The 17927-nt window shown below is 41.5% G+C and overlaps 1 protein-coding gene across 3 annotated transcripts in view; it reads left to right on the top strand.

The window, feature by feature from the left end:
• med13a (mediator complex subunit 13a) overlaps positions 1-16992 on the top strand; it is a 59089-nt gene extending 42097 nt beyond the window's left edge. The window contains exons 10-30 of one of the 3 annotated variants that reach the window (XM_042732637.1): positions 158-374; positions 2303-2333; positions 2595-2716; positions 3032-3122; positions 3522-3724; positions 4026-4225; positions 5590-6503; positions 7904-8068; positions 8231-8454; positions 8750-8939; positions 9039-9450; positions 9643-9862; positions 11229-11420; positions 12202-12425; positions 12727-12869; positions 13133-13291; positions 14010-14195; positions 14332-14486; positions 14782-14946; positions 15649-15749; positions 15838-16992. In XM_042732637.1, the coding sequence (XP_042588571.1) occupies positions 158-374; positions 2303-2333; positions 2595-2716; positions 3032-3122; positions 3522-3724; positions 4026-4225; positions 5590-6503; positions 7904-8068; positions 8231-8454; positions 8750-8939; positions 9039-9450; positions 9643-9862; positions 11229-11420; positions 12202-12425; positions 12727-12869; positions 13133-13291; positions 14010-14195; positions 14332-14486; positions 14782-14946; positions 15649-15749; positions 15838-15970 (4447 nt within the window). In that variant the 3' untranslated portion in view covers positions 15971-16992. Of the gene's footprint in view, positions 1-157; positions 375-2302; positions 2334-2594; positions 2717-3031; positions 3123-3521; positions 3725-4025; positions 4226-5589; positions 6504-7900; positions 8069-8230; positions 8455-8749; positions 8940-9038; positions 9451-9642; positions 9863-11228; positions 11421-12201; positions 12426-12726; positions 12870-13132; positions 13292-14009; positions 14236-14331; positions 14487-14781; positions 14947-15648; positions 15750-15837 lie in introns of those variants that run through there. The other 2 variants (XM_042732636.1, XM_042732638.1) reach the window with 2 other exon arrangements.
• The last annotated feature ends 935 nt before the right edge of the window (positions 16993-17927 follow it).

The raw sequence follows: 17927 nt of genomic DNA, 5'->3' as shown, positions 1-17927 counted from the left end.
GCTATGAATGTGTTAATTTCACTCAAAATAATCTTTTAATCCCAAATTATTTCCCACTTGATTGGTCTGGGAGATATATTTGTCTCTGGGCAGTATGAGGGTACCAAGTAGTGTATTATAATTCAGTCGTGGTTTGACCTATTTTTCTTTTGTCCAGGTTAATGGTTGCCTCCAAAAGGCCACTCAAGGTCTCAGATGAACGGATCCAGATGTACCTGCAGCGACAGAACCAGCACCTGGCTGCAGCCATCACAGACGGCGACCACGAGCCTGAGGTCGACCCCTACGCTTTTGTTGACGGAGATGTTAAGTTCACATTCTCGGATAAGAAAGACAAAGCTGGGGGAGATAGAGAACCAGGGAAGAAACACAAGGTGAGCAATGTTTTTTTTTTTTTGCTAGAGATATGTCCCATAATGCACTACTCTTTGGGATAAACTAATGTTTAAAAGTTTGGGGTTGTTAAGAATTTTTTTTATACTCACAGAGACTGCATTTATTGCATTTTTACATGCATTTTTTCATGAATTTTCAGCAGCCATTACTCCAGTCTTCAGTGTCACATGATCCTTCAGATATCATTTTAATACGCTGATTTGGTGCTCAAGAAATATTATAATTGTTGAAAACACAAGTTGAAATATTTCTGTGAAAACCACAAAGCCGTTTAAAAGAATAGCATGCTTTAAATATAATTCTTATGCAGCATCATAATTGTTTTTACTAGCACTTTTGATCTATTTAATGCATCCTTACTGAATAAAGAAAAATTATAAAAAGCTTATTGACCCCAAACTTTTGTATGATAATGTAAGCGTGCTCTTCACTTTTCATAAGCTAGTTTCATTTTCACTTAGAAAAATGCTACATTCCGGAAGTAAAAAGGGCGAATATAGTTTCACATGGACTATTGTTCCATGCGAAAAGGAATTTTAGACACCGCAGATTCTCCATTGGCAGTGTAGCGTGTAATATGCTGGCATCATGTCTGCTGTCTTCAGCTCATGGGAGATTCCCATCTGAGATCTGAATCTGACACCCTCAAACGTGGAGGAGATAGCATGAATAGAGGGGGCGAACACAGTCTCTTCCATGCCTGTTGGATTTTCACACATACTTTAAGTGTCTTTTTGGCAACTGTGAAGGATTAACAAAAATCAGCTTTGTCCTTCTGTACTCTGTTACTTCATTGTTTTGTAAAAGCTTTTTTGGTACCTACTCTCTCAGAATCACACGTCATTTGTGTGTCTTGGTAACCTTACAGCTACTTTTTGCTGTCACAGGAGAGGTTTTAAGTAATGTATGCCATATGGTGCAGCACAAACTCAAACAAAAATGTATAACAAGCGTGTGTCTGTTACGTGTAAACACACATAGCAGCGTTCATTTGTTGTAAAATACATAGTCTATATAGAAAATTGCTTTCTTAACTCCTGTACCCCACCCCAGGGTTCTGCTATCGATTACGGGGCAGAGTGATTTGCATGTACAGGCGTTTATTACGGAGTTGGTCATTAGGATGTGAAGTGTGTGCACGGAGGAACAGATTACACTCTTTATGCAGAGAGACGGCTTGCAGCGTAATGAAATTATGCACGCCGTAATGAATCTCTGCATAGCGTGCGGCTTGCATTGTAATGGTGGCTCTGAGATGTGGAGGTTGCATGAGGGGCAGGTTAAGGGTCTGGGGTGGGTTTGTAAGGCACTGAGGGAAAGCTGCAGTCCCATTAGCCTGTGCTATGTTATTTATAATTCTGTGCGTGGAAGATCTAATTTGGTGGTAAAATATAAATATGGTTCCACTCTCACTCACTCACTCACTCACTCACTCCATTTCTTTCTTTTACACTCTCTCTCCCTCACTCTTCTTTTGCTGTCACCTTGTCTCATTGGTTGGCTGCTTCTAGGTGATTGTTAACCAACATGTGTTCATGAACCGATGCACTCTGGACTGTTTTCAACTTGTGTTTTTTGGAAAAGTTAATTAGTGTGTGCCTAATATTGAAGACTACACTGAAAATAAATAACTTGTACCTTAACTGCTTTTATTTATGTCACAAAATCACCTAAATACGTGAATCTGTACCAAATATAACTATTTTGAAGAAATAGCTCTTTGAGGTAACATTTGGAGGTTAGCACTTTTTACAGTATATGTTTTAGTTTTGTCTCAACTCATTTGCAACTGACACGTCAAAGTACATTTTGGACCCTGCGTATCTAATCTAACACAACCTTTGTGTATCTGTGCATTATATAATATCTCTTTTTAACACTTGCTATCTTATTTTCTCTATCACAGGGAGAAGATGGCAATGCTGCTCTATCAGATGGTAAGGACTGTACTGTTACACTCCAGTGATTCTCTCATGAACCCCTCTCAAACCTTGAGTCCATTTATTTTATTTGAAATAGTTTCCCTGTTGACAGCCTGGGTCAGTTTAGTGTGTTGTTGCCCATAAAGGTTAAATGTGTTTGCTGAGTGAGGGAAAGGGCTCGTCCTGATACGGTCTCAAGCCCAGGCTGTGGTTACTCTAGATAAAGCTGGAGAACAAGCCTGTGTGTTAAGCTTTCTCTCTCTTTCTCTCTCTCAGAAGCTCAGCGGGCTGCGGCCCATAACCGGGCTGCTTCCACCAGCCTCATACATGATTCAGACCTGGCAGTCTCCTTCAAAGACCTGGACAACCTCTTCAACTCAGATGAGGATGAACAAACAGTTAGTATCAAGCTATCTTTCTGTTATCTCATTCTATTTTGTCTCCCCTTTCGACACTGTGTGATCAATTTTGTTGTTTTGGCAAATTTTCACAATGACGCAGAGGGCTCGGAGCTGATTGCCATACGTAATTAGATGTAAAAAATATATCATCAATATGTAATCACTGATAAAATTACCATTCCTCGGCTATTTGAAAATAAGGGTGTATTGCAATGGAAATTATTATAATTTTTTTTTTCCTGTAGAGAAATTGCTGTAATTTTAATGAAATCATAGCTCTGATTTTTGGCTAATTTGTGTATGTCTCCATAGCCTGGAGCACGGAGAGCTGTAAATGGAGCAGATGAGAAGTTTGGCAGCAAGGAGTCGAAACCAGCCACAATGGACTCTGTCCCCTTTATAAGTGAGCACAGTCTCTGTCTCTATAAATATACAGGGTTTACTTCATCATTCAGACTCTGTATACTGCTCCCTGCTGGCCATCATGACAATTTTTGCATTGCAAGCAGACAAGCAGTAACATCATGCACATTTCTTTGAGTGGGAACAGGGTGTTAGTTTTCTTTAACGTGCATACATTAAGGGTTCAGAAATACTATATGCTTTTAAATAAATTGATCAAAACATTTTTTTAAAAGTTCTTGGCAACTTTGACATTTTGACTATAAGTGATTTTGCTTTTCATGAGAGTAAGTAGGAAATGAGACAATTTAAAACATAATATTTTTATGCATGTACTGTGTATCGTCCCCTGCATCCTTCCACTTACATGCCATTTTCCCTCTGCTCATCCATCCCTCAGGCGCGGCTGATCTACACCAGATGTTCCCTACGCCTCCATCTTTAGAGCAGCACAACATGGGTTACTCTCCCATGAATAAAGAGTATGGCTGTATGGAGCCTGGCTCTGGCCTCAACACTCTAGATGGTTCTATTGCTCTGGGTGGTCAGTTTAAAATCGAGGTGGAGGAGAGTTTCTGCAGCCCCAAACCTTCTGAAATCAAGGTTAGACGAGTAATAAGACTGCTACACCATGTCCTGACCATGTGCATTGCTGTACGTTTCCATCCTCTACTCACAGCAAAATGCTGTGCAGAGCAACATGATGACAGCCAATGGGAATGCACTTCATGTTTGATATTAGGATTTTTTTTTGCAGCTAAATTATCTATGATCTTTAAACTTGTGCTGAAATTAGCTTGCATGCATTTACTCAAGTGCTTTCTTTAATAACTTTTTTTATTAAACTGCTATTGAGCTGGAATGACACAACAGCAAACTGAATATGGTTTCTCTCTCTCCTCAGGACTTCTCATTTGTGTACAAGCCTGAGTTGTGTCAGCCATTTGTGGGCTGTTCCATGTTTGCCCCCCTGAAGTCTTTGCCCAGTCAGTGCCTGCCCCCTATCAAACTGCCTGATGAGTGTGTTTACACACCCAGCTGGACAGTGGGAAAACTGGAGCTACTCAACTCTGTACCTGCTATGACCATTTTCAGCAAGGATGGGTGAGTTTCACATCTGGTGTGAAATGTACTGAACTTACTGTGTAAACAACACCCGTATCTTTACACAGAATTTTGTATGGACTAAGAGGGTCTCACAAAGAAATGTCTGGGCCATATGTCACCCCCAAATAAAAATAAAATATATTTAGCAATTAAGATTGTTAATTTTGACAGTAAACAGCATATTTCCTTGCCAAATGTAAAAAAAAAATTTAACATTTTAATATCTTTTTGGCTTTCACTCTCAGAAATTATGGCACAATGCAAAAAAAAAAAGTCTTTCCTTTTTGATTTTTGGGGTAAAATATAATTTTCTGCAAGATTCACCCAAGAACTGTAGGTACAAACTCATGCTCTGTGGAATCAGTTACACCCACACACCTCTTGTTCTTAGTAATAGAGAATAGAGAATAAAAGTGAAGAACAGGTGTTAACACTGGTAATTAACCTGTCAAATCCATCTGCTGCCACTGTCCTTTTATTTTCTTATATTTAGAAGCTGCTTATCTCACAGCATCTTCACTGTCCGCACTCAAGCTACTCTGTTTCTCATGGACTGGTTTATTTGAATAGCTGGTGTTTGTTCAGATGACCACCTCTGAACAGAATTGTTATTAATGTCATATTCTTGTAGACTGGTTTGCTTTTTTATGTGATGTTATGAACCTGTGTCAGGGTCAACTTCAGCTATCCTCTTTCATTCTGTTAGTCTCAAGTAAGACTTGAGCTTGTATTGTCTCTTTATACTGGCACTGTATCTAAACAGATGAAAAAAATAATCGGATAAAGTTATTTTCATACATTAATCTTAGAGAGCAAATAGAACATTGTGTTCATGGACATTATATTTGGTGTCGGTAGAAATGTAGTGAAATCGAGAGAGGAGGGGTGTGTTGGGAATGGTCGATGACAGGGCGGTAAGTCTAGTCATAAAGTCCACGCTTGTTTAAGTCAGTCCAAAAGCCTTTTATGAGCTGGTTAGGCTTCTTTTATAACCCACAGCAGCTGAGGGAGAGGGCCACCTCTTCAAAAGGGGGACCTTCAAACGCCTGCCTGTTTTTAAAGGCCACCGGGAGCCACACTCGGCATTCTCACACTCGCACACACGTACGGTCCATGTGGCACAAGCTGTGCTTTCATTTCTTGCACAGCTGCCTGTTGGACCGTCTGTCTAAAAATAGTTTCCTCACTCCCCCCCCACCCCCAGAGGTCTTCTTGGGATACAAGTACAGTACTACAGCTCATGATGATAATATCTAATAATCATCTGTGGTAGTGAGATGTTTTAAATGTTGCTCATTTGTTGTAGGGTTTGACTTCAGCGATGTCCCAATTAACCTCTTTTTCTGCTTTTTGCACTCTAGTGATAACAATGCTATGGAACAAGAGTATATCCAGACGTACACCCCTCAGACCCACACACCATTCTTGTCTAACAGCGCTCCGCCCAGCAACAGCGGCACGAGCATCCTCCCTTCCCCTGCCACGCCTCGCTTCTCAGCTCCCACCCCTCGTACCCCACGGACACCCCGGACCCCCAGAGGCCCAGCCAGTGTGCAAGGTTCCCTCAAATATGAGAACTCGGACTTGTACTCACCGGCCTCGACGCCCTCCACCTGCAGGCCGCTCAACTCTGTGGAGCCTGCGACGGTTCCCTCCATCCCCGAAGCCCACAGCCTATACGTCAACCTCATCCTGTCGGAGTCTGTCATGAACCTGTTCAAGGACTGCAACTTCGACAGCTGCTGCATCTGCGCATGCAACATGAACATCAAAGGCGCCGACGTGGGCATCTACATCAGTGACCCCAACATGGAGGCCCAGTATCCCTGCGGGTGCGGCTTCAGTGCTGTCGTCAACCGGCGCTACGGTAATGGCTCCGGCCTCTTCCTGGAAGATGAGCTGGATATCATCGGACGGGGATCGGACGTGAGCCAGGAGGCGGAGAAACGCTTTGAGGCGATACGGAGCACGTCGCTGGAGAAGACAGGGGGTGGAGGCAAGGATCGAGTCCCGGACGAGCTTATCTCTGTCCTGCAGGATCAGTGCACTAATCCCTTCTCCCCTATGCTGCCGATGGACCCAGAGGGACTGTCTTCCCAAGGGCCAGGGGGTGCCACTGTACCACCATGTGTGCGTGTGGAGGAAAGGGACTTCCACAATGACTGTTACCTGGCTCTAGAACACGGGCGGCAGTTCATGGATAACATGTCTGGTGGGAAGGTGGACGAGACGCTGGTGAAGAGCACCTGTTTGCACCATTGGGCTAAACACAGCGGTGAGAGATTAGAGCATGTTCGCCATTTGTTCACTTCATTTCTGTTTACCATAAAAAAATTAATACTCATCATTAGGCTGGTACTTTAATTATTACAGATATGATCATAAAAGAAGGAAGACATTCACATTTACAAAAAAGAAGATAGCCATGATAACTGAGAGATCCACCGAATGTTCGCAACTGAAATTATTAGGGCGAAAATAGCAAAAAAATCAAATGAGGGAAAAGGACGAATAATATGTTGGTTGGGAAGTTCGCTCACAGAGAGACTTTAAAGATTCACAGAGAAAGCATTTAATTCCTAGAAAGAAATTGCAAAGAAGCTTGGTGTCGATGAGCTGGAGCGATGTAGAGAAACAACCGAGAATGAAAGGAAAGAGTAAAGATATAAGGTAGCAAGTACCAAATACATGCGTTTCAAATAAATGTTACACCATATTGCTGCTGCTGCTGTTGTTCTTTCAATAAGTGAATTTAAAGAGTATACAATAAATGAAATGCCAAACGAACATACAATAATAAACCTTTGTTTTTATCAAAAGTAAACCATGACACCACCTAAAATATAAAAAGGTGTAACAGTTTATCCAGTTTAATAAAATGAATGAACACTAATAAAATAAAGTAACAAACTGACTCCAATATTTTTTTTCCGCCACATGCTAAAGTTTTCAGAATATGAGCCATTCACACTTCCCATTAAGGACTGATTATGGAAATAGAATGGTTCTTTTGTATTGCAAACATGATACTTGACTCTGAACTGCTGCTAATCATTATTCTTTTATGTATAATATTCTGACCATTGGGGCCCGTCTCACACCTAGATTGCCTACATTTCTTCATTTCATCGTTGTTTTGTTTATGGGCTATGTGTGAGCATAGCAACACGTTTACATTAATCTACACTCCAGCAGCGCGGGGGTGTTGGAAAGTTCGGAAACAGTATACCATCGCTCAGCCTTTTCAAACTTCTTTTTGCCCCCAAATGAAGAACGAAAACGAACTTCATTTGAAGTATATCAGGGCTTTTAGGATGATGTGTTTTGCCAGTGGCATCATTTATTTTATTGCACATGTTGTAGATTGTACAACAGGTAAACATCTCAGCAGTGTGGACACGCTTCACTGTAACCAGGAATGATTGCAGAGTAGCAATATGTAATCGTTTTGGCTAAAATATTGAGTGATGCCTCATTTCTGAACTTTATTATTTACTAAGTTTTTTTTTTTGCCTAAATGAAAACTTTTTGGTTTTGGTGTTTTTGGTAAAATATTAGTTTCTGTGTATTATCTGTGTTCTGCTTATGTTTATATATGGTAATGTTGAATATTGACAGATTTGAGTATATGTATCAAACTCTCTCTCTCTCTCTCTCTCTCTCTCTCTCTAGCAGTGGATGTGAGCGGGCTGTGCTCTCAGGATGTGTTGAGAGTTCTCCTCTCTCTTCAGCCTGTTCTTCAGGATGCCATCCAGAAGAAGAGGACTGTTCGCTCATGGGGTGTCCAGGGGCCTCTCACATGGCAGCAGTTTCACAAGATGGCTGGAAGAGGGTCTTATGGTAAGCAGCAAGGGCACTTGTTGAGCAAAAAGGCCATCGTGATTTTTGGAATGGAAATGTTCAAAATTACCCATTGACAAGATTGTTAGTGGACTTTGAAATTGCTGGCAGGGGCAACCTTGATACCACACACCTGTCACTCTTAACTTTACTTCTCTCCAGGCACTGATGAGTCTCCGGAGCCGCTGCCCATTCCTACCTTCTTGGTTGGGTATGAGTATGACTTTGTGGTGCTGTCTCCCTTCGGCCTGCCCTACTGGGAGAAGCTACTGTTGGATCCCTTTGGCTCCCAGAGAGACGTGGGCTATCTGGTCCTCTGCCCGGACAGCGATGGTCTCCTCTCTGGAGCCAAGACCTTCTTTAGAGAGTTGACAGCGGTCTACGAGGTGAGAGAGTTTGTCAGTCTTTAATTTTGTCTCTCACTGTCCACCATACTTTAACACGGAAGTAAGCTATTTCCTGTGAATGGGCGAGACTTCCGATTCATTAGCCAATAGAAGTAAATAACTAGAAGAATTCAGTAAACAGTAAAATATTTTTGCAACAAACCAGTTTGATAAGGAATACAATAATAAATTAAAATAATTTGATGTGACTGACATTAGAAGCCTTGCGCTTTTTTTAACATTTCCTGGATTCTCTGACTTGCTTTCTGATTGGTCTCTTTCTGTTTCTGCCCAGTCTTGTAAGCTCGGTCAGCATCGACCAATCTCCAAAGTGCATGCTGATGGCATTGTTAGGGTGGGTGGAGCAGCTGCCAAGAAGCTCTCAGAACAGCCAGTCAGTGATTGGTTCCTGAAAGCAGCTAGTGGCAGCAGTGATGCATTTGCCAAGCTCAAACTGTTTGCCCAAGTCTGCAGACATGACCTCGGTAAGACCCATCTCTCTCTCTTCGTTATCCCTGCTGTCACAGAAATATATCAAAGAGTACTTGTCTCACTAATCTTCATCTTGTTCCCTGTTTCTTCAGCTCCATACCTCGCTACACAGTCATTGGACAGCTCTCTTCTCATTCAGCCAACCCCTGTCCCTTCTTCCACCCAATCATCTTCCTTGCAATCATCAGGCTCCGCCTCCTCCAACTCTCAAACCTCAATGGCCTCCGGAGGCTCCGCCCTCAACAACAACAATGCTGCCAGCAACAGTGGTTCAGGCCTGCCAGACAACACCAGTAACACCCCCTCCTCCTCAGGCCCTCAGGGCAGCAGCATCCAGTCTGCCAAGCCCAGCTCGTTCCCTCCCTTTGGAAGCATGGGTGTCCAAGGTAACAGCTCCCAGTCTGGGGCTCTGGGCCAGCAGGCTGTCACCCAGAACTCAAGCCTCTCCGGAGACAATTCAACCGTCAACAGCCAGACTCAGGGGCCATCTGAACCTCCAGAGAGGTACACAATGTGTTTGTTGCCTTTTCCTGTCTTTATATGTATCATTGATTAATATGTCATCATGTATAAATTGAAGTCCTGTCAAAATGTAATGTAACTTGTAAAACTCTTAAATACTTGGGTTTAACTCAGGTTAATCAGGTTTTGTGTTAAAAGCACATTAAAGACCCTTTATTTTCCCATTTTAATCAGCACTATGGAGAGAGAAAAGGTTGGAGTTCCTACAGATGGAGATTCCCATGCCATCACGTACCCACCTGCCATCATGATCTATATTGTGGACCCCTTCTCATATGAGGAGGCGGAGCCAGGGGTGTCACAATCAAGCATGTGGACGCTGGGACTCCTCCGCTGCTACCTGGAGATGCTGCAGGCCCTTCCAGCTCACATCCGCAACTCTGTGTTTGTACAGGTAGGTACAGCAGATGATACTAGACATCCTTTACAGTTGGACACGTCTTTAAATCGGTCATCCGATGCAACGTGCACTTTTACAAGTTTTTTGAACTGAAATGTGTGTTGGCAGTGTGTGTACACAACCACCCATAATAATAAAAATCCACTGTTTTTTTTTATCTACTAAAATCTTTACTCCTTTCTCAAATCGAGCCGATCTCAGATGCCTGTCTGTGTGACGTCACACAGACAGGCCCCCCCACGATAGATTGAATGACAGTAACGTTTCAGCACAGACTGGACTGGTGCCTTACCTTAGACCCGACCTGAGTGAGCTGTCATCAGTCTGTAGACAAGAATGTCTCTTAAGTGATTGAGGTGTTCTGTTGTTAGATGTAACAATGAACATAGCAGTTGTCATTTACTACTGACTTCTGAGCTGCGTAAGACGCAGTGGATTACTTTTGTTTTTCAAGGGAATGCACCCCCGATCTACCTAAATGAGTTTGTTTACGCGAATCATTCATGATCCAGTCTCACCTACAGAAGAAGTGAGTATAAGGCTTTTAATGAATCTTTGCAAATAGCCTTCCTAATAATGTGTTAATTAGCAAGTTTCATGATGAATGCGGCTGAAGTAAACAGACTCTCTAAGAGCGGCTCAGAAGAGAGGGGCGGGGTCAGCAGAGCTCATTAACATTTAAAGGAAAATGCTACAAAACGGCTTGCTCTGAAAAAAAAAGTGTTTTTTACACTACCATTGAGAAATGTAACCAAACTATGTTACAGACTATCATTAAGAACCTAAAGAATCACATCAACTTGTGGAAAATGGGCATCGGATGACCCTTTTAAAGTCAGTTTAACAAGCAAATGAAAGGAAGCCAATGCAGCAAGAAGTCCACAACAAGGGGTCTCAAAGATGACTTAAAATTATTTGAAATAAGATAAAACAAGCATTAAAATCTGCAAAAAAAAAATTTTTTTTAATACAATTCCATGGGTACTTTTATAATGGATATATGTTTTTGTAGTTATGCCAAGGTGTCAAATTTTTGTGAATTGTGGGTAAAAAAAATCATTCTTATCCATTGAATTATGAACAAATGGAAAAGTAATTTAAATTCATTGGTTAATGAGAGTGGGAACCCTGAAAAACATTTAGCTATTTTAGTTTAATGTATAGAAACTAGGAGTGTTGGGCAAATATTGTTATGAAAAATGGGGGAACTTGAAGTCAAAAATGTTGAGAACCACTGATCTAGTGTGACTTCATTTCCTTCTGTCTCAAATAGACACCTATAGGAAAGAACAACAGATACGATGTGAAGACAATAGTGAAACAAATCACTGTTTTACATCTGTGCACTTTATGTTCTTAGATCGTCCCCTGTCAGTACTTGCTCCAGCCTGTGAGGAGTGAAGAGAGGTACCTCTACGCCCAGCACCTCAAGTCTCTTGCCTTCTCCGTCTTCACCCAGTGCAAAAGACCCCTCCCAACCTCCACCAATGTGAAATCACTGACGGGTTTCGGCCCCGGCCTCGCCCTCGACACTTCCCTCAGGAACCCAGATGTGAGTGAGGTTCAGCAGATCGATTGGTTGACAAATTCAAAAGCAGTTCCCTTTTTCTTTTTCTTTTTTGACAGTCTCCAAAGCACCTTAAATATATTTTTAAAAAAAAATACACATTAGCATTGCTAAAGGTCCGTGAGTGCTTCAGACTGACGTGTTAAAGTACCAGTCCCCAGTGCCAGCAGTGTCAAAATGAACACCCTTATTTGAGGCTCCCAGAGCCCATGGTTCTGACCTCTTCCATAGAGCTCCCATCCTGGCAGCCCATTCAGGCTCTTTAACGGCTCTCAGTGCTGTATGAGAACTCGGTGACGTGTGGAGACTGTTACACTGACCTCCCTGTCCTGGAACAAAACCAAAAGGGACTCGCACAACCCAACAGTTCTCTTTCCATTATCTGCTTGGGCAGCTCCGTGAGACCGCCCTAATCAGATCCGGCTTGCATGTTTTGGCAGAGGAATCCTAAAGCTCCACTTGCTCTCCTTTCTTCACCGAGCTATTTGTAGAATCCAATTTTCTCGCTACGCTCACTAGCACTGTTTCTCCCACCCCACTTTCTCCCACACTCACAAAAGAGATGTGACTACTCGGTGGGGTTTATTGATTTCATAAGAGAGGAAAAGGTTATGTTGACATGCCCGGGTATGAGGCTGATGGTTCGACCTTAGGCCCTTCACTTTTGTCCTCTTGTCCTGATCTTTGCTGTTTTTATTGGGGGAAAAAAAGTGTCAACTGAAGTTATGTCACTATTTTCCATTAAAATATGACTTTCTTGCCATAGAGACCGGAGTGTCTGCGATTGTACACGCCACCCTTCATCCTGGCCCCAACGAAAGACAAGCAAACGGAGCTGGGTGAGACCTTCGGAGAGGCGTCTCAGAAGTATAATGTCCTGTTTGTGGGCTACTGCCTGTCACATGATCAAAGATGGCTGTTGGCCACCTGTACGGACCTGTACGGAGAGCTGCTGGAAACCTGTATCATCAGCATAGACGTACCCAACAGGTGAACTACAAAAAATGTCCTTACTCAGTAGCATTGTGTGATATGCAGGTGGTTTGTAAAGTATGCAGAATTAATTATTCACTCAACACTTCAGAAAAGTGTAAAGGCTGGAACCATTATCACCACCATAGACATGACAAGTGAGAGACCAGACACCTTTTTAACACTTTTACTGTCATCTCCATGATGAACATTTTTAAGTATAACAAATTAACACATTAAACTAGTTTAAGGATGTTTTAAAAATATTTGAAGGATTTGAGACTAGAGGTTTTAAATGCTTCTGTTTTTGTCATCTCAGAGCAAGAAGGAAAAAGGGGTCTGCCCGGAAGCTGGGCCTACAAAAGCTTTGGGACTGGTGTCTAGGTTTGGTTCAGATGACATCATTGCCATGGAGAGTGGTGATTGGCCGGCTTGGACGAATAGGGCATGGAGAGTTGCGAGGTAATGCTCATGTAAATGGTTTTTAGGCCTTTAATCTTGAGAGTATTCATAGTTTTGACTCTAGTGCTTACTGCTTTTATAAAATAATTGCTACATAAATGTATTATTATTATTAATTCTAACATTGTAGTTTTGTTAAAATAAGGGAAATTCATTAAGTGGCATCCTTCTAGCCAATTGACTGATCAGCATCCTGGAGTGCACATCCAGTGGATGCATTTTTTGCACATAGGAATGGATTTTAATCTTTTTTCCTCTCTCAGACTGGAGTATTTTACTGAGCAAACGGAATCTTCAGTCAGTGTCTCGGAGGCTGAAGGAGAACTGTAAGCTGTGCGGGATCTCAGCAGCTGATACTCCCAGCATCCTTAGCGCCTGCCTGGTTGCCATGGAACCCCAGGGCTCATTTGTCATCATGCCAGGTAGAATCACACTTCCTGTTAGTCTCCGTATGGTGTGCATGTTGTCATCCTTATTTTATGGCTAGTTTGATGCATTAGCTGTAATTAGTGTGCAGAGTTAGTTAGTTTCTGCTCTATTTGTGGCACAAAAGGGAATTGTAAAAATAACTCTCCAGACTTAATATTAAAATGCATTTTAAACCGGATTGGAATAGGATAATTAAACATATAAAATATAAAAATATTTGTCATACCCTTCATGCTGTAGTCGTGTGTCTCTTTGCTGTGGATGTGAATGATAGCCTCAGTGTGTCATAACGCATGTGTCTGCTGTCCCTATCTGATATACACTCCTGTGTGTGTGTCTCGATCTCATAAAACACTTTTCTGCACTCCTATTGATTCCTGTGCTGGTGTGATAATACTGAAGATCGATGGCTTTATTTGACAAAAGCTTTTCATTCTGTCATAGTATCAAGATGTATTGCATCTGATGGATTTTCCCCATCACTCACAGAGCAACAGGGGTATTTTTTCATACTAGGATGCCTATGCAAGGAAAAAAATGGTTTTAACTTACTAAAAGTGAATTACGATTTCAGTCAAACCTGATTCAGTAATGAAAATAACAGTTAATAATATCTTGCACTTCCATCCATGAAACGTTTTTTTCTCTTGATCTCATATTCAATCTGTCAGTCTATCATTTTAATCTTTTCTGTCTCTTTTCTTTGTTCAGACTCTGTGTCAACAGGCTCTGTGTTTGGTCGAAGTACAACTCTAAACATGCAGACGTCCCAGCTGAGCACCCCGCAGGACACGTCTTGCACACACATCCTGGTGTTCCCCACCTCTGCTTTTGTGCAAGTCAACAGCTCCAACTACCCACATGAGAACATTGACATTGCCTTCAACCCTGGCAATGGTGAGGAACAACACCGTCTTTTTTCCAGTCTATTTACTTGGTAGCTTGTGTTTTTGCCCTACTTGAAGATTTTGCCATATGAATTAGTTGCATGCCAATGCAAATAAATTATACTGAATCCTTGCTTCATTTCCAGATGGATCAGATCCAATGGGAAACATCTTTTACCTTCTGGAGCAGGAGAATGACCTGGTTGATCCTGACATCATAAATATCCTTCCTGCCTCACCCACAACGTCACCAGTCCACTCACCTGGATCCCAGTATCCCCACGGAGGAGATGGGAGCAAGGTAGCTGAGACTGACCACTAAAAGGAACAAATAATCAGCATTTTAAGAGAAATGGCATGAACTTGGACTAGCTGACCTTCAGTTAAAATGAGTTGTTAGAATAAAAGACAAAACTCTTTGGGGGACATTTCACATAAAAATGGTCATTTATTCCCATCGTTCTAAACCCAAAAGACTTCAGTTAATCTTCAAAACACAAATTAAAATATATTTAATGAAAGCTAAGAGAGGCACTCAAAGTAGTACTTATTTATTGTGTTTTTGGAGCTCATCTCTATCTTTTCTTCTTTTTCAGGGTCAAAGTACAGACCGCATGGAGTCTCATGAAGAAGCTCCTAATATCCTGCAGCAGCCATTAGCTCTGGGCTATTTTGTGTCCACGGTTAAAGCAGGTCCACTGCCTGACTGGTTCTGGTCCTCGTGTCCTCAGGCACAGAACCAGTGTCCCCTTTTCTTAAAGGTAATTGCTCCTTGCTCATAATGTAGAATTTTTTCTCTTGGGGTTTGTACATTATTGCATCAAATTTCCTTATCTAAACTTGATTCATCCCTAAGGAATACTGTAAATGTGCAAAATGGATATTAGATTATATGCAGAGCCAACAAAACGTTGTTCAGAATGTCATTTTCTTCAGAAAGAATTGTGATACTGCACCCATCTACCTGTCATGCTGTATCCAGGTCACATGACCTTTTGTTTCCTCGTCATGCAGCATTTACAGAGAATCCTGCAATGGGGGATTTTTAAATAATTCAGTACTCAGGGATTGGGCCAGACTGCTGTTGGTGTGTATAAGAGCGAGCAGGAGAGAAAAACAGATCGAAATATATGGAGGGAATTGAGCTCGCAAAGTGTGTTGACATGAATTATTAAGGCAAAGCATTTGATTTGATAAGCAGCTGTTCGTTTATTGTTGACTGTTGACTTGTACACAATTACAAAGTCTGGAGCAAACCGTTCCCTAATAAAGGAAACCATAAACGGGTATGAATGTTTCTGGCATCTTGTGTTTACTCGTTCATGGGCTTGTCGATTTAATTCATTACAGGACCTGACAATGAGAGGAAATGCTCTGCTTTGTAGCTTGTTTTGGGTGGGTGTAGATTAATGGATTCTGTCGACTGAAAATTTCTTCTTGCGTCTCTCTTTCCCAACTCCCAGGCCTCTCTACACCTCCATGTGTCTTCAGTGCAGTCGGATGAACTTTTGCACAGCAAACACTCTCACCCTCTGGACTCCAGTCAGACCTCTGATGTTCTCAGGTAACGTTCCTCTAAGTGTCCGTGAAGTGATATAATTCAGGTTAATGATAGCAGATGCTGAATATTCCATAATGTTTTTGCTTCACAGATTTGTGTTGGAGCAGTACAACGCCCTTTCCTGGCTGACCTGTGACCCTGCGACCCAGGACCGCCGCTCTTGCCTGCCCATCCATTTTGTAGTGCTCAATCAAATGTACAACTTCATTATGACCATGTTGTAACACTCGCAGAGCAGAACTGAGAGCAGGACCTTATCAGGGAACGAAAGGAGGATCTGAAAAGAACCCAACAGATAACTACAGTGCTGGACTTTATATGTACGCGAGTTACAGCGGAGATGATCTGGGTAGGCCGTCACTACACCTGAGACCCAGCACTGTGGAGGAGAATCAGGCGTCTGGTGTTTATAACACTCACTCAAAGAGAAAAAGAGGAGAAACGGAGGCCTTGGATGAGTAATCGGCAGCGTGGAGGCCAAAGAAGGAAGACGGAAGTGCTGACTGGTGGTGTTCTACATCTCTGGATCCAAGGCTACTACAACGGTAGCCTCGGTTAGCATGGATTCGGCCAGTTCTATAATCGATGTGTATGGAGAAGTAACCTGTATAGAGTCTGATGGAAAGGGACTTTGTTGCTCTATGAAATGAGAGAATGAATTCTTGGTTTTAAGACCTCTAATTCCCTATTTCTTTTGGATGGGATTATATCCAAATGAAATGCCTGCATCTGTCTTATTTATTGTAAGTTTTTAATGTATAATTTGTCTGATTTCTTAACCTCTTTTATATATAAAAGTTCTAGAAGGTTTGTATCGCCTTCCTGCTTTAAAGCAATTGGTCAAAAATATATGTACTCGTCTTAATTACAAAAACAAACCAACAAAAAACCCACGAAAAAGATGAATAAAATAAAGTTGCGGTAGGTTGCTTTTAGAGTATTATTTTTTGTAAGGGAGACAGATTATTTGTATTGTCACGATGTACAGAGGAGACCGGATGGGGGTTTCTGTCCACGCCTTTGCGTGTGGACACAATTACAGCTAAGCTTTAGCTGCACGGGACTTGTACAGCAATGAAGTTCACTGTGTTTAAAAATAAAGAGGTACATTGTCGTATATTGTATTTTATACCACACATTTAGACACAAAAACGAAAAACTGCAATATATAAATAATTATATATGAATGCCGCACCAGCCTTGGGTGGCACTGCTTCTGTTTTAGGAATAAAAAGAGTCGACTTCATGTTTTTCCTGTGCTGGTGTTTTTTGGGGGGAGGGACTGTGATGTGAAATTCGAAATCTGATTGTTGTGAAGGAGACTTGTGGCTTTGATGAAGATAACAAAGATCTATAATAACGCTTAGAAGTTCACCCATTTCACTTCACCTCGCCCTCCCTGATTGGCTCTCCTGCTTGCACCTTTTCTGAGTGATAATGGACACTTTTAGACCACAATCACTTTTCTTTGAGTGTGACAAAGAAATGTGTGGTGTAAACGGACTTTACAACCAGATCTGGGTGCCTGTTGGAAATGCAGTGTTTGTGCACAGAGAAAGATCTATTTCCTGTATCTTACTCTGTTCAGAATAAACTGTATGCTGATATTCAAAGACCCTGGGATTTCTCTTACCTCCCACACCAGTTCTACATGCTTTCCAAATGCAAGTGTGTGATGTACAGCATGTAAAGAGCTATAGGGTCAAGCACTCCAAAGTCAGAGTTCACACTGCATGTGTGATGGTTTCACAGTTTACCCTTTGTGAAAATCAACTATAGAAGTTCAAGGGAAGCATTCATATTTTAAATAAATATTGATAATCATTGGCCTAGTGATAATTTAACCAGGCTATTTGCAAACTGCCACTTTAAAATGTGCTTGCAGTTACTGTTTTCATGAAAAATACTATATTTTGCTTAATGAAAAAATATAATTACATCGATCCAACCGTTCTTGTGTAGGTTGCACCTGTTTGTACTGTGGTCTTTCTATGAATGCTACATTTAAAATACTTAGTAATAAAAAATTACTATGATAACTAGTAAATATGAACACATACCGCATGCAGGCCACATTTACTATGCTAATTTTAATAAAAGCAAACGCCATAAAAGGCAAACATGCGTGTTCTATCATTTAATAATTAGGATTATCTGTAAAACAATCAAAAAATTGTTGAA

This window comes from Cyprinus carpio, chromosome B10 (genome assembly GCF_018340385.1).
Source record: "Cyprinus carpio isolate SPL01 chromosome B10, ASM1834038v1, whole genome shotgun sequence".
NCBI lineage: Eukaryota > Metazoa > Chordata > Actinopteri > Cypriniformes > Cyprinidae > Cyprinus > Cyprinus carpio.
Note: the sequence above shows the minus strand (reverse complement) of the source record. Positions and strands in the feature narration are given on the sequence as shown.